This window comes from Phocoena sinus, chromosome X (genome assembly GCF_008692025.1).
Source record: "Phocoena sinus isolate mPhoSin1 chromosome X, mPhoSin1.pri, whole genome shotgun sequence".
NCBI classification, from domain to species: Eukaryota; Metazoa; Chordata; class Mammalia; order Artiodactyla; family Phocoenidae; genus Phocoena; species Phocoena sinus.
Genome location: NC_045784.1, coordinates 40102547 through 40127356, shown reverse-complemented (window position 1 = coordinate 40127356; position 24810 = coordinate 40102547). Strand labels below are relative to the sequence as shown.

General features: G+C 36.1%; 1 protein-coding gene across 10 annotated transcripts in view; it reads right to left on the bottom strand.

The window, feature by feature from the left end:
* KDM6A (lysine demethylase 6A) overlaps positions 1–24810 on the bottom strand; it is a 208997-nt gene that overhangs the window by 119338 nt on the left and 64849 nt on the right. For 9 of the 10 annotated variants that reach the window (XM_032620736.1, XM_032620727.1, XM_032620729.1 and 6 more), the window contains exons 3-4: positions 17193–17301; positions 8337–8386 (exon numbers count right to left, since the gene is read on the bottom strand). In XM_032620736.1, coding sequence (XP_032476627.1) covers positions 8337–8386; positions 17193–17301 — 159 coding nt within the window. Of the gene's footprint in view, positions 1–8336; positions 8387–8617; positions 8665–17192; positions 17302–24810 lie in introns of those variants that run through there. The other variant, XM_032620738.1, reaches the window with a different exon arrangement.

Genomic DNA, 24810 nt, shown 5'->3' with positions numbered 1-24810 from the left:
CACGGTAGGCGACTTTGACACCCAACTTTCACCAATGGACAGATCATCCAAAATGAAAATAAATAAAAACAAGCTTTAAATGACACATTAAAGACTATGGAATTAATTGATATTTATAGGACATTCTATCCAAAAACAACAGAATACACTTTCTTTTCAAGTGCTCATGCAACATTCTCTAGGACACATCATATCCTGGATCACAAATCAAGCCTTGGTAAATTTAAGAAAACTGAAATCACATCAAGTATCTTTTCCAACGACAACATTACGAAACTAGATATCAGTTACAGGAAAAAGTCTGTAAAAACTACAAACACATGGAGGCTAAACAATACACCACTAAATAACCAAGAGATCACTGAAGAAATCAAAGAGGAAATCAAAAAGTGCCTAGAAACAAATGACAATGAAAACACGACGACACAAAACCTATGGGATGCAGAAAAAGCAGTTCTAAGAGGGAAGGTTATAGCAATACAATCCTACCTCAAGAAACAAGAAACATTTCAAATAAACAACCTAACCTTACACCTAGAGCAATTACAGAAAGAAGAACAAAATAAAACCCAACGTTACCAGAAGGAAAGAAATCATAAAGATCATACCAGAAATAAATGAAAAAGAAATGAAGGAAACAATAGCAAAGATCAATAAAACTAAAAGCTGGTTCTTTGAGAAGATAAACAAAATTGATAAACCATTAGCCAGACTCATCAAGAAAAAAAGGGAGAGGACTCTAATCAATAGAATTAGAAATGAAAAAGGAGAAGTGAAAACTGACACTGCAGAAATACAAAGGATCATGAGAGATTACTACAAGCAACTCTATGCCAATAAACTGGACAACCTGGAAGAAATGGACAAAGTCTTTGAAAAGCACAACCTCCCAAGATTGAAACAGGAAGAAACAGAAAATATAAACAGACCAATCACAAGCACTGAAATTGAGACTGTGATTAAAAATCTTCCAACAAACAAAAGCCCAGGACCAGACGGCTTCACAGGCGAATTCTATCAAACATTTTGAGAAGAGCTAACACCTCACCTTCTCAAACTCCTCCAAACTATAGCAGAGGGAGGAACATTCCCAAACTCATTCTACGAGGCCACCATCACCCTGATACCAAAACCAGACAAAGATGTCACAAAGAAAGAAAACTATAGGCCAATATCACTGATGAACATAGACGCAAAAATTCTCAACAAAATAATACAAACAATCCAACAGCACATTAAAAGGATCATACACCATGATCAAGTGGGGTTTACCCCAGGAATGCAAGGATTCAATGTACGCGAATCAATCAACGTGATACACCATATTAACAAACTGAAGGAGAAAAACCATATGATCACCTCAATAGATGCAGAGAAAGCTTTCGACAAAATTCAACACCCATTTATGATAAAAACCCTGCAGAAAGTAGGCATAGAGGGAACTTGCCTCAACATAATAAAGGCCATATATGACAAGCCCACAGCCACATTCATCCTCAATGGTGAAAAACTGAAACCATTTCCACTAAGATCAGGAACAAGGCAAGGTTGCCCACTCTCACCACTATATTCAACATAGTTTTGGAAGTTTTAGCCACAGCAAGCAGAGAAGAGAAAGAAATACAAGGAATCTAAATCAGAAAAGAAGAAGTAAAACTGTCACTCTTTGTAGATGACATGATACTATACATACAGAATCCTAAAGATGCCACCAGAAAAGTACAAGAGCTAATCAACGAATGTGGTAAAGTACCAGGTTACAAAATTCATGCACAGAAATCTCTTGCTTTCCTATACACTAATGATGAAAAATCTGAAAGAGAAATTAAGGAAACATGCCCATTTACCACTGCAACAAAAAGAATAAAATATCTAGGAATAAACCTACCTAAGGAGACAAAAGACCTGTATGCACAGAACTATAACACACTGATGAAAGAAATTAAAAATGATACAAACAGATGGAGAGATATACCATGTTCTTAGATTGGAAGAATCAACATTGTGAAAATGACTATACTACCCAAAGCAATCTACAGATTCAATGCAATCCCTATCAAAGTACGAATGGCATTTTTCACAGAACTAGAACCAAAAAATTCACAATTTGTATGGAAACACAAAAGACCCCGAAAAGCCAAAGCGATCTTAAGAAAAACAGCTGAAGGAATCAGGCTCCCGGCCTTCAGACTATACTACAAAGCTACAGTAATGAAGACAGTATGGTACTGGCAGAAAAACAGAAAGATAGCTCAATGGAACAGGATAGAAAGCCCAGAGATAAACCCACACACATATGGTCACCTTATCTTTGATCAAGGAGGTAAGAATATTCAATGGAGAAAAGACAGCCTCTTCAGTAAGTGGTGCTCGGAAAACTGGACAGCTACATGTAAAAGAATGAAACTAGAACACTCTCTAACACCATACACACACACACACACACACAAAAATAAATAAATAAACTCAAAATGGATTAAAGACGTAAGTGTAAGGCCAGACACTATAAAACTCTTAGAGGAAAACATAGGCAGAACACTCTATGACATAAATCACAGCAAGATCCTTTTTGACCCATCTCCTAGAGAAATGGAAATAAAAACAAAAGTAAAACAGGACCTAATGAAACTTAAAAGCTTTTGCACAGCAAAAGAAACCATAAACAAGACGAAAAGACAACCCTCAGGGGCTTCCCTGGTGGCACAGCGGTTGAGAGTCCGCCTGCCGATGCAGGGGACGTGGGTTCATGCCCTGGTCCGGGAAGATTCCACATGCCGTGGAGTGGCTGGGCCCGTGAGCCACGGCCGCTGAGCCTGCACCTCCGGAGCCTGTGCTCTGCAACAGAAGAGGCCACAACAGTGAGAGGCCCATGTACCGCAAAAAAAAAAAGAAAGAAAGACAATCCTCAGAATGGGAGAATATATTTGCAAATGAAGCAACTGACAAAGGATTAATCTCCAAATTTTACAAGCAGCTCATGCAGCTCAATATCAAAAAAACAAACAACCCAATCCAAAAATGGGCAGAAGACCTAAATAGACATTTGTTCAAAGAAGGTATACAGATTGCCAACAAACACATGAAATGATGCTCAACATCACTCATCATTAGAGAAATGCAAATTAAAACTACAATGAGGTATCACCTCACACCTGTCAGAATGGCCATCGTCAAAATATCTACAAATAATAAATGCTGGAGAGGGTGCGGAGAAAAGGAAACCCTCTTGCACTGTTGGTGGGAATGTAAACTGATACAGTCACTATGGAGAACAGTATGGAGGTTCCTTAATAAACTAAAAATACAACTACCATACGACCCAGCAATCCCACTACTGGTCATATACCCTGAGAAAAACATAATTCAAAACGAGTCATGTACCAAAATGTTCATCGCAGCTCTATTTACAATAGCCAGAACATGGAAGCAACCTAAGTGTCCATGAACAGATGAATGGATAAAGAAGATGTGGCACATATATACAATGGAATATTACTCAGCCATAAAAAGAAACGAAATTGAGTTATTTGGAGTGAGGTGGATGGACCTAGAGACGGTCATACAGAGTGAAGTAAGTCAGAAAGAGAAAAACAAACACCATATGCTAACACACATATATGGAATCTTAAACTTAAAAAAAAAAAGAAGGTTCTGAAGAACCTAGGGGCAGGACAGGAATAAAGATGCAGACGTAGAGAACGGACTTGAGGACACGGGGAAGGGGAAGGGGGAAGGGTAAGCTGGGACGAAGTAAGAGAGTAGCATGGACATATATACACTACCAAATGTAAAATAGATAGTTAGTGGGAAGCAGCCACATAGCACAGGGAGATCAGCTTGGTGCTTTGTGACCACCTAGAAGGGTGGGATAGGGAGGGTGGGAGGGAGACGCGAGAGGGAGGAGATATGGGGATATATGTATACGCATAGCTGATTCACTTTGTTTTAAAGCAGAAACTAAGAGACCATTGTAAAGCAATTATACTCCAATAAAGACGTTAAGAAAAAGGAAAAAAGAAAAAATAGACATATAGAACATAACGTAACAGGGAATATAACAGAGGATCTAGCAATAGACACAAAACTAAATGGTCAACTGATTTTTATCTAAGAGGAAATAAATAGTAAATCAAATTTGAAAGGACAGTCTTTCCAATGAATGATGCTAGAACAACTGGATATGTGTTCAAGGGGTGGGGAAGAACACTGATGCTCATCTCACATCATGAACAACCTGAAATGTATCATAAACCAAAATTTAAGAAATGTGATTATAGAACTCCTGGGGGAAAAAAGCTGAGGAAATGTTTATGATCTTCAGGTAGGCAAAGAGTTCTTAGCAGAACACAAAAACCACAAGGTATAAAAGAAAAAAATTATTTAATGGACTTCATCAAAATTATAAATATTTGCTCGTAAAAAGGCACAAGTAAGAAAACAAAAAGCAAGCCACAGACTGTGAAAAAGTATTTGCAAAACATATCTGACAAAGGGAATATGCAAAGAGCCCATGCAACTCAATTAATAATACACAAAAAGAAGTTAAAAATCAGCAAAAGATGTGAACAGATAATAACAAAAGGTACATGAAAGGCCAATAGCACATAGAAGATGCTCAACATCACTATCATTGGGGAAACGCAGATAAAACCAAAATGAAAACCCACTACTTACTTACTAGAATGGCTAAAGTTAAAAAGATTGAAAGTACCGAGTGATATCCAAGATGTAGAACAATTGAGAATCTCATATATTGCTAGTAAGAATGTGAAGTGGTACAGCCACTTTGTAAAAGTTTGGCCATTAACTCTACAACTGCAATGTGACCCAGCATTTCCAAATCCTAGGTATATAAACCAAGAGAAGTGAAAATCTATGTCTACACAAAAACAAATAATGTTCACAGCACTTCATTCATGCTTATCAAAAGCTGGACACAACCCTAATATTTGTCAACTAATAAATGGGAAAATTAATTGTGGTATAATCATTCTATTAGATACTACATAACAATGAAAAGAAACACAATACTGATACACACAAGAACATGGATGAATCTCAAAAACAGTATGCTAAATTAAAACAAAAAAAAACATGCTATTTGAATCCAGGGTGTGACATTCTAGGAACGGCAAAATTAGAGACCCAGAAAGCATATACACAGATAACTGGTTGCCTGGGACCAGGGGTCAAGAATGGGAATCAACTGTAAAGGGGGACAATGGAACACTTTGAGTGATAGAAACATTCTATATCTTAATTGCAGTAATGATTACACAATACCATATAAATTGCCGAAATGCAGCAAATTTGAACACTTAAAATAATGTAAATGATACTTCAAAAAAGCCGGAGAGAAAAATCATCAGCTATTTTTGTGGAGTTAATTAGTTTATTTGGAAAAACAAGCAACAAAGAAAGGACAGCCAAGGAAACCCTAGAAACAAGAACAATGGGGAAAGGGTGCCACAGCACTACCGTATACATACTGTATATGTAGTGTAAACCTATTCCAAAACCTCTAAGTAAAATAGTATAGTATTAATTCATGAACAGACTAATGAAACAGACCACAGAAAATATAAGTAGACAAAACTTCATATGAAAATTTAGCATACAACTAAGGCAACATCTCAAATTAGTACGGAAAAAATGAAATTTTTTAACAATATATTATGTTGGGATAATTAGCCATAGGCAAAGAATAAACTTAGATGTTCCTCACACTATAAATCAGGGATAAATCCCAAATGGATCAGAGATTTAAATTAAAAACTAAAACCATTTAAGTACTAAAAGAAAATGTGGATGAATTTCTCTAACACCTGAGAGTGAGGAAAAAACTATCCTATGATTCAACATGCAGGTGCAATTTAGAAAAAGACTGATAAATTTGACTAGATAGAAATAACTTCTGCATGGACAGAAACAAACACACAAAAGCAAAATAAAACAATAAATGAAAACTGCAATTTTTATCACAAATAAAGGATAAATATAGATCATACATAAAATATGGCTATACAAAACAGAAAGAAAACAATGGCCCAACTGAAGAGAAATGAACAAATATTTCAAAGAAAAGGAAACACAAATAGTCTTTAAAATTCAATTAAGAAAATGCAAGTTAAAAACAAGACACCATTTCTCACCTATCAGATTTCACAAAAAGCCTGCTGACATAAACTTTCTTGGTTAAGACCAAGGGGAAACAAGAGCTCCCAAAGGAGAGGTTCACACCACTAGACCCAGCAATCCCAATTATCAAGGAATCTATACCAAAGAGAATCTATACCAAAGAGAATCTATACCAAAGAACACTAACAAAAAGACACTTTTACTATTTACTGCAGTACTATCTGTACTGAAGCAACTGATTGAATAAACAATGGAAGAAATCACCATGACACTGGATTAGGCAAAGATTTCTTAGCTACAAAACCAAAAGCCCAAGCAATGAAAGAAACAGTTGAGAAATTGGATGTCATCAAAATTTTTAATTTTTGCACTTCAAACTATACTATCAAGAAAATGAAAATATAAGCCACAGACTTTGAGAAAATATTTGCAAATTATATATCCGATAAGGGGTTGTATCCGGAATGTATAAAGAACTCTTACAACACACCAATTTTTTTTTGAAGTTTTCGGCCGCGCCACACAGCATGTGGGATCTTAGTTCCCAGATCAGGGATCAAACCCATGCACCCTTCATTGGAAGCGTGGAGTCTTAAACACTGAACCGCCAGGGCAGTCCCAACACACTAATTTTTTAAAAACCAAATTTAAAAATCAGCAAAGGGTTTACAGAGGCATTTCACCAAAGAATATACACAAATAGCTAATATGGTCATTAAACAGTGCTCAACATCAGTCATTAGGAAAATGCAAAATAAAAACTGTAATAATGAGGATATGGAGAAACTGGAACCCTCATACACTGCTGGTGAGAATGTAAAATGTTACAGCCACCCTGGAAAACAATTTTGGCAGTTTCTCAAAATGTTAAACATAGATTTACTTTACAACCTGGCAATTCCACCCCTGGTTATTTACCAAAGAGAACTGAAACTATATATGTCCACACAAAAACTTGTATACAGATGTTCACAGGAGCATTATTCACAATAGCCAAAAAGTGGAGACAACTAAAATGCTCAACTGATGAATGGATATATAAAATATGGTATAACCACACAATGGAATATTATTAGATAATAAAAAGGAATAAAGTATTAATACATGCTACACATGGATCAACCTTAAAAATATATGCTTAGTGAAAGAAGTCAGTCACAAAAGACTACATATTATATGATTCAATTTATATGAAATACCCAGAAAATACAAATACACAGAGACAGAAAGTAGATTAGTACTTGCCAGGGGTTGGGCATGAGGTTTCATTATGGTGAGACAGACATGTCCTAAAGTAAGACTTTGGTTATGGTTGCACAACTCTGGAAATTTACTAAAAGTCACTGAATGGCATAAAGAAGTTGAATTTTATGGTATTTAATTATACTTCAATAAGCTTTAAAAAGAAGAAAAGATAAGCCATAGACTAGAAAAGATATTTTCAATATATTTTTTCAAATTACCAAAATATACTGTTAAAACTTCTACATATCAAAAAGAAACATAAATTAGGCAATAGAAAAAATAAAACCCACCTTAAAAATCTGAAATGGCAATTCAGATAAAGAAACCCCACTGGTCAGTAAACTTATACTTCAAAGTAAACATGATGTGAAAGATTAACCTGTCCAGGTAACTTTATGCACTGCTCAAACTAAGAAAATAGATGATCCATTGCTGTGCACAGTTCTTCATTTAGGTACTGGTCTTTTAAAAAATGGTTAGGTTCAGCTGTCCTCAGAGCTCCAATTATAGACAGACTATACCAATAAAGATTTTCATTTATGCCTTCCCTTTTCAGCCTGATACAGCCATCTTCAGACTTCTTTTATTCCTAGGTACCAACTTAAGACAACTGAAGAATCATTTTGTTGCCATTTGATTTTAATGGCTTTAACTTTCACACTTTGGATCATCTTTGGCCAACAAACTGTGTCAGAATAATCTAATTCTTTTAACAAAATACAAGTTGATCATACAAGACAGCACAAATGAAGAACACTCATTTTTCCCTTTCCAATCCCTTTTGCCTAGAAGTAATATATTCAATTAACAAAACAAAAAAGCAAGAGCACAATTCGTTTTGAGTATAAACAGCAGTAATCTGCTAGAGAAGAGAAGGGGAGGGAAGAGGAGAAGGGAAGGGAAGGGGAAGAGGGAAAGAGGGGAAGGGAAGGGATATGCAAATGTGCACTAACCTTCCAGTAGTCAGATTGTAAACTGTAGTACCTCTGGTATGCAGATAATGCTGAAAGAAGGAAAATAAGCATGAGTCACAATTATGTCCCATTTCAAAATCAATTAACAAGTTTTAAGAAACATTACAACAAAATTCCCATCATACCCACCTCCCAGCAGATAGTGATATTTAAAACCAAACAATTTAAACTCTGGGGCGTCCCTACTCATAGTCAGACATGGTAACCAATGTCCAATATATAGGAGTTCAAGGAAGTAAAACCATGGTCACATTTCAGACCTGCACTTGAACAGAATCTGGGCAGGCAACCTCTTGAATCAACTTGACCTTCCTCAGAGACCAAATCTGATAAATGGATTAATACTCCAGAATGTGATGGGTCGTTTGTTCTAACAAGGGATCTCACTTCCAAAAATGACTAAGAGGGCTTCCCTGGTGGCGCAGTGGTTGAGAGTCCGCCTGCCGATGCAGGGGACACGGGTTCGTGCCCCGGTCCGGGAAGATCCCACATGCCGCGGAGCCGCTGGGCCTGTGAGCCATGGCCGCTGAGCCTGTGTGTCCGGAGCCTGTGCTCCGCAACGGGAGAGGCCACAACAGTGAGAGGCCCACGTACCTCAAAAAAAAAAAAAAAAAAAAAAAAAATGACTAAGAGCTCAACCACCTCAAAGAGCAAAGGAACTACAGTTGACTCTTGAACGACACAGACGTAAGAGGCACTGACCTCCACACAGTAGAAAAGCCAAGTATAACTTATCAACGGCTCTCTGGATCCGCAGTTCTGTATCCTTGGATTCAACCGACCACAGATCATGTAGTGCTATAGTATTTACTACTGAAAAAATTCCATGTGTAAGTGGACCTGCGAAGTTCAAACCCCTGCTGTGCAAGGATCAACTGTATTCCTTTTGTGCTGCTCCCTTTCATACAATCAAAAAAGAAAAAAACCCAGCCCACAATTACCTTACCCCAAACTCCAACTCAATTCCAATTTAGGGGCATCCCATACCCCTAAATCCATCTCAAGGTATAACAGGCTCTGGAAGAAATTAAACTACAGTCATCCCTCAGTATCTGCAATGGATTGGTCCCAGGATCCGCCGTAGATACCAAAATCCACTGTGATCAGATCCCACAGTCGGCCCTGCATGTGCACGGATTCCACATCCATGGATGATAAAAATAGTAGTACATATATGTACTGAAAAAAACCCACGTATAAGAGGACCTGCAAGGCTCAAACCTGGGTTGTTTAACAGTCAACTGTAGAGCTTGTCAATCCAAAAACTCAGTGAGGGGCAGGCAGTAACAAAGTAAAGTAAAGGTTATACATGCACATTAGAATTGGTAGAGAGCCTTTCTTTAAAAACTCATGAGCAATAAATAAGCCACGGGGGTGTAATGTGTAGCATGATGACTATAATTAATAATACTGTATTGCATATTTGAAAGCTGCTAAGAGTAAATCTTAAAAGTTCTCATCACAAGAAAAAATACTGTAACTGTGTATGGTGACAGATGTTAACTAGACTTAACTATGATCATTCCACAATATATGCAAACATCAAATCATTATGTTATATACCTGAAACTAATAGTTATATACCAATTATACCTCAATTTTTAAAAAGAGTAACATTTTCAAATAAGATTTTCAACACGTGTAAAAAAATTTTATACTGAAAAAAAAATGGGGAGGGTGGAAATTAACATTTTCTAAAACTCCAGGTATGTTTTCATACTGTTCATCAGTAAGCAGCCAAAATGAATACCATATAGAATACCACATAGAGAACTTCCTGAATATGTTCAAATTAGAGAAGCATCACCCAAAAACATCATCACGTATCTGAACAAGTAACTTATTTGAATTATGTTCATCTTTTTTGCACAAAGATGATGCCAACCAACCTATCACTGGAAGGACATTTAGACTGTAATTTTTCCAGTTCTGAGGAAGAGGTGATTGATTTCAAGCCATCTTCTGTTTTCTAGTTCTTCATACATGAGTGTAGCTAGCTCATAAAGATCACTGATTAATGGTTTTCTAAAAAGAAAAGCAAACCAACTTACCAAGCTAGACAGAACAGAATAGTCAAATAAGGTTTGACGGATTTATAGAGAACAGTCATGGAAAAGGTGTTTTCTCTCTACTGCCTGATGTGAACAAGGAAGCATATATCACCAACTGCCACCACAGGGGAACTACTCTTAAGATGAAGCCCATAGAAGATAGCAGCAGAAACAGATGGAAAGTACTGGATACTTCTAGACTTCGAACTATATCTAGTGCACAACTCACCTATGAACTTTCAATTATATGAGGGAATAAATCTCCTTATTGTTTAAGCTAGAATCAAGTCTTTGATATTTGTGCCTCCTAACCAAGAGAAGCCAGGGTCCCTGACAATTTTGTGCAATCACCATATCAAGCCTGGACTGCCCTTTTAACAGGAATTTCAACAAACTTGAAGGGTATGTTTCCAATAACATGAATAACAATATATATTACATGACTTCATAAAATTCCCATTTTAGAATTTGAAGAGCCCTTAAAGAGTATGATGTAACTGAAACCGAGGTACCTATGTGAACCGAAGAAGCCTATGTGATTATCAACTGGGAGAAACACAGCATCCATACTACAATATGATGAATTGAGAAATAAATACAAGCCCTCAAATTCAAAGTCACAAAAGTAAATGCTCCAAATTTCAAGCACAGATTTGTAAATGAGACTTCAATGAGCATTTGTTATCTTTCCATTCATTTACACATTTCTCAACAATTATACTTTACTCCATTAGGCCTAGGATCCTGTATTTTAAGAAAGACCTTAACATATTTAACATGTTTCCTAATCCAAATAAATCATTAAAACTCTACAAGTACCCACCACCAGAGTCTCTCTAATGAAATCCTTTTAACCAAAGCACAGTCCTTTATTTCCAATCTTTAAGTCAGTTACCTATTGTGAAAATAAATTCCTACTCCACTGTAACTAGATTTTCCTTAAGTCCTTAATAGAGAATGAGGGAAATCATTTATTTGGACATACTTATAATGCTTAAAACCAGTTTCAGGATTGTACCATCTGTCTAATGGGCTTTTCCTTCCCTAAATCACCTAATCTTCACTTGGAGATCCCTGAGTTATTTACTGGCTCAAGAAGTCCTTGTTCATCCCACTAGGAAATCTTTTTAACAGTACTTCAGGCAAGACTGTCCTTTTCTTTTGCCACTTCACCAAGAATGGTGTGCTCAAACATATTACTTTCAACTCTCTATCAACCAATTTCCAAAGGTCAGATATTTTTAATCGTTGGAATCAACTTTATTTATGGACAGACTTTTTTCATAATTCTGAGTTTTATTTTGTTTTTAAATAAGCCCATTTAGTCTGTGTAGACTTTAAAAAAGAGAGAAAAATATAATGAATTTAAAGGATTATAGAAAACTGGCAGAGTACTAACAAAGTAACCAGGTCTAAAAAAATTAAATGCAAAAGAAAACAAGCAAAAATACAAATGCAAATAAGAAGGAAGTTAAATTTAACTTTCTGCCAGAAAAAGGGAGTCTCCTTCAGAGTAAGATGCAACAGAAATGCAAGGAAGAAACAGATTTAAAATTCAATCTACACTCACGTTAGACTATGCACTAACTGCAGGTAGAACTCAGCATTTCTCTTTTCATCTCTAGCCCAGTGTATAACACTATAGGCAGCAGGTTAGCTGCTCACAGGTGAGTCTATGGGTATGGAAGGGAAGGAAAGGAAAGAAGTACAAGTAAATCGGTCGGTTGCACTGACTGTCATCTTTAGGCCAGAACAAGTTGTGACTGCCTAAGATTATTATTAGGTCAAAAGATCTTTGATTATTTTTATCTGAGGCTGAACTAAAAAGTTGTATTTATACCCTGGGATAAATGAGATCTCAGAGAGCTTATACTAACTGTTTCACTGTACATAAATGACTGATGTACCTAACTCCCTAGCACCTTTCTGCCTTCTCAAATCTATGAAGGCCTAAAACACATCTTCTCTTATATGTAGCATTAATACACATTAACATTTGAAAAACCCTCTGGATAGTATCCAACACGACAGACCTTTGTTCCTAAGATTACAGAGACAAGCAGACAGGAAGTTGGAAAAGCAAAGAAACAAATCTTGGAATCCTTTTACTCCTCTATCAGCATCTTCACTGAGGTTTTCAAGTCAAATTAACACATCTACTGAGATCTCAGATTTACTACTTCTTTGTCGTCATTAAAATAATATACTCTTCGAGGTCTTTATTTTTATTTTTTTATTTTTTTGGCTGCGCAGCATGCGAGATCTTAGTTCCCCAACCAGGGATCGAACCTGTGCCCCCTGCAGTGGAAGGAAGGGCAGAGTCTCAAGCACTGGACCGCCAGGGAAGTCCCTCCTTGAGGTTTTTAATATCGCACATTTGGTTTACTACAAGAACCATCAAGTAGCTGTCTTATTTGTATTCCTTCAATGTGTTCTACCACCAGCTCTCTAGTTCTTGAAGCTACAACTTTTGCTCGTTGCCTGGATATGAACTTCTGACAACCTGGGTTATGGTCACTATTTTTTTCCCTTGGGTTATTTTTCTCAATTGCATTTTCTAATTCTAGGCCACAAGTAGATTGAACAAAATCAATTATTCCCAAATTGTGATGAGAGGGAGTGGAGGCACAGTGATTTGTTTATATCAGTAAATATGTTTAAATAAAGTTATATAGAGAAAGAGGGTACAATGACTACAAATGCAATGAAAACACATGAATGATCACCTTAACTGTATCAGCTTTCAGAAAGATACATCATGTTCATTCTATGTATATTACATGCCAGTTTATGTCAGTATTCTGGATTTTCATTTCATTTTACTATTTCAACACAAAGTAAATTTGTATCATATATACTATGCAAACTATCCCAATGACTATCTGAAAGAACTTTTAAACAAAGAGCAGATTCTTACAAGAATCACAACCTTTAGTTCCAACAACCATGACAATAAAGAGATGAACCATGCAAGGATCCAAAAAAAGGCAATTTTTGGAGAAGCCAAACTCAAGATCTATTATTGGAAAACATGCACTTTATGTCCTTATACTATATACATCCTAGGATGGAGTGTTGTCATTCCACCCAAGAAACACAGAAAGAGAGAAAGACAAAAAGAGCTCACCAACTCTGACTTAAGACTTCTCCACATAAGCAACTCTTAGCATGTAACTTGCCCTAGCCATTTATAATTACTGAGGAACTAAAACAACCAAAACCTACTTTGCCCAAAAGTGATAGACAATGCAAAAAATGACCAATTACTTGAAGGAAGGAGGAAAGGGAGAAAGATCTATCGTCAGGTGGAATTTCAGGGAAAACTTCCAGCTCACCACAAACCATGAAGAAACTATTTGTAAAAGTGTCAAGGTTTTCATACTAATATCAGGAATGATTAATTATTGTATCTCCTTCAACTCATTTTTTTACTTCTGGAATTTTTACTATCTGCACCCCAAGTCTCTTACCTCAGAGTTTCTATCTTTTTATAATTTTGCTGTGTACTGAGGTATTTTACTACCGGATTTTCTAAGCAATCAACTTAACTTAATGACGATTCTCTCCTATAATCTGCCATACATATTCACAAATATTTACATATAATTTCTATTAATTAAACTGCTCCTGAGACCCATCACATATATTCACAAGAATATACACTTGTCCTTCAGCCCGGGGTTCTCTGTCTCTCAGGTTGTTCTTCAACTCAAAGAAGAGAAATCACAGTACCATCTCCATGGCTTAAGGCAGTCTGTCTGACAGCCCCATCAGCTGTTTGGTTCAGCTGAGGTTGACAGGTTAGCTGTGGGGGTAGGAGTGAAAAGGAGGTATAGACACTATCAGGAACCACTCAAATCCCACTTCAAGGAAGGACTGTTGGCAGTCTTGTGTACAAGAGAGCCTCTAGCAGTGAGTTGTCTTAAGCTGAGGAGAGCAACCTTGCCTGAGGTCACACTCCTTCCCATGTCCAGTATGGAATGAATGGAGTATAAAGGCCTGGTCCTCTTGGCCCAACCAGTGATAGCCATTCTAGCTTCGGGGCTCCCCATGGAGTTGGCCAAGGCTGTCAAAGCTTAACTTCTCCCTCTGTCCAATCCTGGTTCCATTTCCCACCTTCCACAGTGCTGATCCTAAAGGTACTCCTTACTAAACATCTTGTATGCTAAACTCACTGCAGAGGAATCCAACCAACAACAGGCTAAGTGCAATAAGCCTCCAGCCTCCATTTTCCCGCAATCCTCTAACCAATTACTTTTTCAGGACAAATTCCTAGAAGCCTAATAACCAAATCAAGTGATGGAAAATTTTTTAAATTCTGCATACATATTACCAACCAGAAAGAGTAAAAAATGTTTTATAAGGTCTTTTTATCTTCTTCTTCAAATTCCTCTGAAATGAAAAGGTAATTTTTAATTAATAAATCCATAACAGTAAAGACAACGAAAGTATACTATCTGTAGATCAGAAATTTTTAGAAATTCATATAAGACAGGAAGTAGATGAGATCAGAATAAGAAATAAGGGCAGAAAAACCACAGTCCAAAATGTACAGAAAATATTTTCTAGCATTTTCTACTCCAAAAGTAGAAGCAGTTTTTCATAAGGAACCCCAAACTCTGAAAATTTCACACACAAGAGGACTCAGGACAGTATTTAAAGAACTGTCCTCAGAATAAAGAGGGCCAGTAAATCCCCCACATACATACATCTGAGCAGTCTACTCACATGTTCACTGAATAGTTTATGTTTATTTCCCAGTAAGTTATGGTTTGTAATCTGTTCTCTAAAAATAAACATCTATTTGGCTGGGGCTAGAGGTTCTCATCTTGTACTGGTTCCAAAGAAAAAAGGAGAAAGTAGCCTGAGGTAACAAATGTCTCCATAAATTGGTGATGATGGTGATGATGCATTGGAAGGGGCTACTAGAGACTGGCTCTAGTCTGGGACTTCTGGGAAGACAGTGAAGAGAATGGATAGAAAGATTTCAATAATTAGTATTTTTAAAGGATTTTTTTTAAGTGGGTATGTGGTCAATAAAGCCTCAAGGATGAATTCAAACAACTCTCGTCTAGGAAGTAAGAAGCCATCAGCTTGAAATACTAAAATATACTGAAATACAAATGTATACCTCTGCATTCATTCTCTCCTTCCTCTTCTTCCTATTACAAATTATCAATGGCCAGTTCATCTACACAACAGCAAACGGGTCGCAGAGCACACCTTTTCAAGGACTTACATCCTTGGGTTACCCTTCTCTTCTCCCATCTTTCTAGATTACTCCTACAAGCCCGTTTGCCAACACTGTCTAGTTGCCACGTGCCCCCTACCACACCTTCCAAAAAAGAAAACACCTCCAAAACAAATATCCCTGGATTCTTCATTACCTTCACAGCCAAACATTTTATAAATGGAAAATGTAGCTAAATTCATAGACTAATAAAGTTTTAAAAGCTTTTATTTATTTGTTTGTTTGTTTATTTATTTTAAATGACCACTAAGCAATAAGGACATACAGCCACATATGCAAACCTAATTTTCAAGTCTGGGTCTCTGTTTATATGCTCTAAAACTAGTGCGCTCTCCAAATAAAAGGTGCAGCATTGAAAAATCAGATTGTGCAGAACTCTGTATTATTTCTTTTGTATAATGCTTTCCTTTAAATAAGTTACTGTTTTAATTAAAATATCTAATAGATTGTTAAATAATTATCAATACCTATTACCCTGAAGTCACTTTGCTAAGTATTAACCAGTTTCACACAGGAATCCCAAAACCCCTGAGCAGCTACCACATCCTCCCCTCGTTTTACAGATTACAGATAGAAGCTCAGGGATGTTTATAATCTGTTAAAAGTAATGCAGCTGAACCACAGAGATGAGCTGGGGAATAAGCCTAATTTCAAACCCCACAGCATACCTGTCTCAAAGTAAAATTGTACTTTCATTAGGAAAGTATTCACTTGACCTAACATAATTAAACACGAACAATCCTTCGCTCTAGCCCTGAACAACCTTTCAGTTGTTCAGCCCACCTAAATACATCTGTGGAAAACAAGCATTAAGTCCATCCACTCCACATTAAAATGTTTACTATCATCAAAAGGTTAAAATGTTATTGATTATAAGAATATAGTTTTTCTTTGCCTTTGGTATTGAGGGGTGTGGTGTTTGGGGGGTGCTTTTAACTTCCTAAGTGAGTAATGGCCTGGGTCAGCCGCTTGGTACCATAAAAAGGACACATCTTGGGGGGCTACCTTCAATAATTTAACTCACTTATTTCCGATAGGAAAAGCTTTTCAAATGAATTTTAAAAATGCTTTATCCAACGCTCAAGCTCATGTGTGATCATCTCTCTATGTTACTTACCTTTACAATAACATGGCTACAGATCAGGTTTTCATTCAAATATTCTCTAGCTAAAATCGAAGTTAAAGGATAAAGAAGAGAAATGCTGAGTTTGTGTTACTCTTCCAAAGTGTCCATCAATGGCTCACTTTCTACTATAGTTGAGCCTTTTTAAAAAGCAGGAATTTTTCACAAGGCAGAACAAAACGGTAGTACGCTATCAGTTTAGCTGAATGGTCAACTTACTGCTGATTTACATGGAGTCATGTGAACTTTTCCCATTTCCATCTACTCCACTTTTCTCATTGTTTTTAGGATGTTCATAGGCTTATAATTTCTTAGAAGTAAAAATGGTAATACTTCCGATAGAGTACAATTACAGTTATTTTGAATACATATATAAATCAAACAGTAATTAACAAGGGGAAAAAAATTACCTTTTGGATAATCTTCCAATAAGAGGTTGAAGTGACCTAATTGACAAAAGAAATCAGACTCCACTTTTCCTTCAGCTTTTAAGATTAGAGATTCGTAGCAGCGAACAGCCTAGAAATAAAAAATACAAACATTTAAAAAAAAGACAAAACCCTAAAATACATTTCCTTCCTGAGATAATGCATATAATCCTCCATTCAATCACCCAAGAAATCAATATATTTTACTTCTACCTCAGATATAGTCAATGCAGCATTCTTCTAAAATACCTATTTATTAAAAGAACCACTAATTATGGCATAAGTGCTTTTCCTACTTATAAAATGGAAATACTTGCCAAATAAGATAATGTAGGAACACTCTGATAACTTTATTCATTAGCTGTAAATCTAAATTTTTACCGTGGTCCATGTTGACATAAACAAATATATTAATCTTTTCCACAAATGGTAAGAACTCTATTGAATCACATGAGAATTCACAGAATCTCCAGAGTAATAATAACTACCATTTATACTGAAGAGCTACTTTTTACCAACACCTCTACCCACTTAAACTACCATAAACTGTCTTTCAATTACCTTCTTATGATACACGTCATACCCACCAACTCTAACTCTATTCCTAATTTTACCCCCATTCCAATACATGCATATGCACTCACTCTCAGTTGGTTGGTTCCCTGAAGAAAAAAAATAACAGTATTTTAAGGATATCATTCTTTTTTTGTAATCCTAGAAGAGTGCAGAGGGGAAAAAATGAATGATGGAAAGAAGAGGATTCTGGAGTCTGACAAATTCCAGTCATCATTAGCTACAGGAGATCCTGGGGAACCTATCGTCTCTGATTCTCAGTTTTAATAACACTCAAAGGGCTGATTAAAGGATTAAAACTAGAAAACTTCTCTAAGGGTTTATCACAGTGCTTAGCACTCCATAGGTACTTAAATAATTGTTTCTCTACCTTCTACTTAGGTTAAGATAAAAAAGCTCCAACTCTTCCAGGATTGTTTCAAGCACCCCAATAATTTTGTCAAAATTTCCCTAACAATCTACACTACAATGTTGTTTATGTGTTATTGTGTGCTGGAGTCACTGAAGAAAAAAATGTGTATGATTTCTCAAATGTCTGAGTACACTCTCAGGTTTGGTGTCCACAAAAAAAGTTTCCATTATCAAAAAATCCTTTCACCACCGCTTCAAGAGCTTTTGATGGGATAAGAAAGTGTGATGTGGAGCATGGTACCCACTTAAAATGCCTTGATTTTTCCTCTCCTGTAAAATATAAAGCCTTTTGATGAAGAGTTTCAAAATTTTAAATTTACCTATCCAAAGCACATACATAAATACTTATCAAGTTTGGAGAAGCCATCCTAAACAAGGCGAATTTTGGGATGATTTTACCATCCTTAAAGTCTAACATTTATTAAAAGGGACTGTCTTCAGTTCTTATTCCACTCTTAGCTATCTAAATGTACATATATACCAAATCACAATCACTGAAAACTTATCATTCTGCTTCCTTATAATTAAAAGAGCCTGAATGCTACACTGACATCTCAGAAATTACTATAATTTGGAGGCATGAAATTTCAAGATCCTCTTTATTTAAGTCATACATAATCCTATCTGGCAGATGGTTAGAGTACAAAAATATAATTTATTTCAGTGCTTTTTAATAGCAGTGAAATTCATAAAATTATTGGGCTACAGTATGACAATTATTAATTTTTACACTAAATAAAATGACTTTTTAAAGCTAATAATGGCATTGTAAATAAAGCTAGTTATTGTCTTAGTTTTTTAAACTCTTAAGTTAGATATTTAGAAACTTTTGCTACTCCTCTCTGATAATTTCTCATGGCTGATTAGCACTACATTTACAAGCAAATATAGTTTCATGGTGAAAAAGATTTCAAGATACAAACACGAATAAATTTTCTTTAATAATCTAAGTAAAAAGATGGCAACATCCTATACTTCCTCTTATCACCAAACATTGATGCCACTACCACGATCATCTATTACCTATCTTCCATATTCCATTAAAAAAAGGAATACATCTAAAGTGAGTACTATACACAACTCTGATCACCACGAAACACAACACCAGGCAAAAATCAGAACAGACACTCAGACTCAATCAACAGAGTCATAGTAATTTCCAACAAAGCCAGCACGTACCTAAACCTACCAACTATGTTAGTGGTCAAAAATGACGCTGACAGAGCCAAATACCAAACAAAATGAAGATGAGCAAAAAGGCAGAATAAACGTTCCAAGCACCTTGTGTCACCATTTCATGGTGAAACTTCATGAATTTATTTGAAGTGTTTGAGGTAAGCACTGATATTAGATACAGGCAAATACTAACAATTTTTTAAAAGCATTTAAAGGAAAATAAATAAATGGGGCAATTTTCCAATACTACTAACTCATAAAATAAGCTAGAATGAAACAGTGTTTTTATAGTAATGAGCTTCATTAAAAGGCTAGTTTTAAACATAGACGATATGTAGTTAGTTTAGATTTAGAACAAAGTTCAGGCAAACTTCTATAAAGCAAAACTATTTCTTGTTAAAAGGGTTACTTTTTTTTTAAACATCTTTATTGGAGTATAATTGCTTTACATGGTGTTAGTTTCTGCTGTATAACAAAGTGAATCAGCTATACATAAACATATATCCCTTTACCTCCTCCCTCTTGCGTCTCCCTCCCACCCTCTCTATCCCACTCCTCTGGGTGAACACAAAGCACTGAGCTGATCTCCCTGTGCCATGTGGCTGCTTCCCACTAGCTATCTATTTTACATTTGGTAGTGTATATGTGTCCATGCCACTCTCTCACTTCATCCCAGCTTACCCCCTTCCCCTTCCCCACGTCCTCAAGTCCATTCTCTACGTCTGCATCTTTATTCCTGTCCTGCCCATAGGTTCTTCAGAACCTTCTTTTTTTGGTTTGTTTTTTAAGATTCCATATATATGTGTTAGCATACGGTATTTGTTTTTCTCTTTCTGACTTACTTCACTCTGTATGACCGTCTCTAGGTCCATCCACCTCACTCCAAATAACTCAATTTCCTTTCTTTTTATGGCTGAGTAATATTCCATTGTATATATGTGCCACATCTTCTTTATCCATTCATCTGTTGATGGACACGTAGGTTGCTTCCATGTTCTGGCTATTGTAAATAGAGCTGCAATAAACATTGTGGTACATGACTTTTTTTTTTAATTTTTTAATTTATTTTTGTCTGTGTTGGGTCTTCGTTGCTGCACACAGGCTTTCTCTAGTTGCGGCAAGCAGGGGCTACTCTTCGACGCGGTGCGCAGGCTTCTCATTGCGGCGGCTTCTCTTGTTGTGGATCACGGGCTCTAGGCGCACGGGCTTAGCTGCTCCGTGGCATGTGGGATCTTCCGGGACCAGGGATCGAACCAGTGTCCCCTGCATTGGCAGGCAGATTCTTATCCACTGCACCACCAGGGAAGTCCTACATGACTCTTTTTGAATTATGGTTTTCTCAGGGTATATGCCCTGTAGTGGGATTGCTAGGTCATATGGCAGTTCCATTTTTAGTTTTTTAAGGAACCACCATACTGTTCTCCATAGTGGCTGTATCAATTTAACATTCTAAAAGGGTTACTTTTATATTCTTGCTTTTATTTTTTTCATTTTAAATGTGCACAAATAAAATCATCCCCATATAGGATAAGTATGGTTTTGTACACATATGCAGAGAAAAACAACTAGAATATAAAACAAATGAAAAAAATAGAAAGTCTATAGTCCAGCCATACGGAAACTTTTTATTTTGTTCATTTTACAATTTTTCATAATTAAACTTAAAAATTATTATGCTTTCCTCCAGGATTCATACTACCTTTAGTGTAAGGGTAGTCAGAAATGTGAATGAAAATCATTTGTACTAGATCATCATCATTCAACAGAGCACGTTCTGCAATGACAAAAATGTTCTATAATCTGTGCTGCCCAATATACTAGACATATGTGGCTACTGAGCACTTGAAACATGGCTAGTGCAAGACAACTGAATTTTTAAATTGTTTCATTAAATTTGTGTTTAAATTTATACAGACATATGGCAAATGAACAGTGTAGACTAGGTAATTTTTAAAGCTTAAAAACAATGAATATTCAACCCATATGCTAAATACTAAGAAAGCAAAATTTCTTATTTTTATAAATGAAAAACCTATAAAAATAATGGTATATCTTGCACTGGGGATGAGCAACACCTTCCACAAAAATCACTTTAAAATCCTATAGTAGTTTATAGTTAGTGGTTTACACATCCATAATCGTTACCACCTACTTCCAAAAAAAAAAAAAAAAAAAAAATTGAGAAGGGAAATAAACAGTTAATCATTAAATACTAGAATCAAAGGAGAGTAAAGGTTCTCCCAGCTACATAGAGAGACTGGATGTCTTCCTCCCATTACAGTACCATTTTCCACAATGTTCAATATAATTTGTGCTCGGTAGCTGCTTTGTTTTTATTATTTGAAAAAACAGTTATCTCAGAATAGTAATATTATCATTACCCGCTATTTCTAAACCTTGACAGATTACCGCTCATAAACACAGACATGTAAATAATTTGGTTTTTTTATGTTAAGCATTAAAGTCTTTTATGAGAAACTTGGTCAATCCCTAGCTAAAATATGAGTTGTTACTATTTTAGAATTGTTAAGTATAGGCAACATCTAAACAAATGTGGGTTTTTTTCCAATTTGAAAGATTAGCTGAAGTAGTTGGGTGACATACAAATGGTAGAGAAAACTAATGTAGATTTAAATACCCCAAATGGTTTCCTTTTTTTCTCTTTCTTTCTTTGTAATGCCTGCTATCAATGCCCAAAGCCAGAATCTCAACACAGTCCTAGCTTGGTGGCTCCCACTCTGAAGCCCTTCCTCTTCTATCAGGTTCCCAGATGCTTACTGCCTCCCTCACCTGTAAGCTCCGTCAGGGGAAGAGCTATATCCCAGCCCATGATCACACGATAGGGGCTTAATATACATTTCTTGAATTAATGAAGCAATGTCATGTTATTATTTTAGGTTCTCGAATAACCCTCTCTTCTTTGTCCTAAACTTCCATTTCTTAGGAGCTGCAAGTCAGGATGCTAAGGATTAATCTTATTCGTTATTTAAACTCATTTCCATTATTTTAAATGAACCAAACTTTTAGGTTGAATATAATCAAAGCAAGCATGCAGTCCTGCCCATAATTCCTAAATCCTGCCCATAATTCCTAAAAACAGCCACAGACATAAAAGATGGTTTAGCAGCTGACTACTTACAAAAGATTAGGGATTGAAGCAGACTACAGGTCAACATGTCATCCATGAAATAGGGCTACTAAAAATGTATTCACGGTCCAAATTAATGAAGCATATTACACAAATCAACACCAATAATCAGCTCACCAAGGTCTGCTCTGACCAGATCTCCAAAATTATCTTTAGTTCTGAGTGCCACATTTTAACAGGTGGTAACATAAAAAAGGTTACTAGTTTGGTGAAAGATGGAAAAACTGTAATGTGAAAATGATTTTAACTGAGTTTAGTTGAGGAAAATCATCAGGGATGCTTTAGCTTTACTCAAATAGTTAAGAAGCTGTCACTTAGGAGAGATTAATTGCACTTTGGGTAGTTCCAATGAATGGGTATAATTTACAAACCAGTTTAATTCAGTGCAATCAGAAAGGAGAAAAACTTAAATATGCCAAAAATTAAATGGGCCATCTTTCTTTGGATCATATCAAAGAATTAAAGCATAAACTACTAAGGTATCTTAGTGGGGGGTAAAAAGGAGAGTTCTTACTTTGGATACAATTCTGAGCTGCATTTTTTAAAGATTCCTTGAGCTTCTCGGATATAAGCACACAATGTGTAATATTATATAGAATACATAACCACACACAAACACACATGTGTATATGTGAATGCATATCTCCTGACTTGATTCCATTACATTTTATTCACTTTGAATTTCCAGAATTTCTAAATAAATATACTATCTTGACCTCCTCCCTCAAAACCATAAAAATGTCTGCATCATTAAAGCTGATATCCTTCCCAGAAATATGCCTAAATCAGAATTCTTCCCCTTTCCAGGCACTCGCAATGCCTTTGCCTGTTTTTAAAATACCTTAGGAATCTGAAAGGGTTGAAAGTACCTGAGTCTAAACCATTTTTTGAAATTTCAACACGCCATTTTTTTAATGAAGGGTTACACACTTAAAATAATATTATTGATTCTTAATGACATCCATTCCTGAACTTATATATCAGACTTCCCGTTCTTCTCTTTTTAATTTCATTTACTATTTTTGAAAAGTTAAACTTTACACATCACCAATTCTAAAGGGTGTGTAGTGAAGTCTCTCTCCCAATACTAACCCCAGCCACCCAGTCCCCTTTCCCAGATGCAACAAAAGTTAAAAATTCTTACTATATTCAAGATTATTTTGTGCAGATTCAAGCACATATATTTTTCCCACCTTAGTACTAATATTTACATATTTATATAAACACTTTTCTGTAACTTGCTTCAGATTATAGGAGTCCCTGATATCCTTTCTCCTCTTCTTCTCTGTTCATAGAACCCCCAAATTTAATTAGACATATGCTGACACAGAATAAATACTGGGATCCCCAGCCATCCTTGTGGGTGTGGCCTGGTGATTAAGTTCTGGCCAATGGGATATAAGGAAAGGACATGCTCTGCTTCAACCCCTCCTCCCCCTAGCTGAAAATCAGCCAGATGGTAGAAGTCACAAGCTGGGGATGGAGAATAGGAAAACAGAGCCCAAGTTCCTGGAACAGTAGAGTTCCAGAGCAGCCCAGAACTGATTGCCTCTGAGAATTCTTATTAAGAAATAAATGAGTATGCAGCCCTCTTTCCTCATTTAAATCAAACAAACAAACAAAAAAGCAGCCTAATGAAATAATCATTAATACATACCAACAGGATAAAGGGAAATATTAAAAAATCTAATTAACTGTCACCCATACGTAACATTTTAGAGAAGATACAAGAACTTATACATCTGTTACTCTACCCTATCTCCCTCACTCCACTTTTCAACTAATATACATCTTTTGCATCACAACAAAGTCAGTTAACAAAATTTAAGCATATCAGCATGGATCCTGGATTTCTCAGCCTCTCTGGACTCTGCATTCAGTGGATATGCTGGATGCTAACGAGTAAATCAGCATCATTCAAGAAACTAGCACCTTAAGTACCATTCTTTTCAAATAAACTATTGAAATGCTTTGCTATTGCAAAACATTCTCACAGAACTACACTACTGAAATCAAACTAGATAATTTCGTAATTCAAGTGCTGACAGCTAATATCTGAGCTCTTGATGCGTACCAGGCACTATTCTAAGCACTTCACATATACTTATTCATTTAATCCTCACAATTACTCTATGAGATAGGGAGACCCTACTTCACAGATAAGAAAACTGAGGCATAGACAATGTAAATCCTGTGTTCAAGGTCACAGAGCTACTAACTAGCAGGGGTGGCTTCAAACAGTATGGCTGCAGAGCCTCTGAGCAGCAAGGTGTGCAACTCAGGCCATGCCTA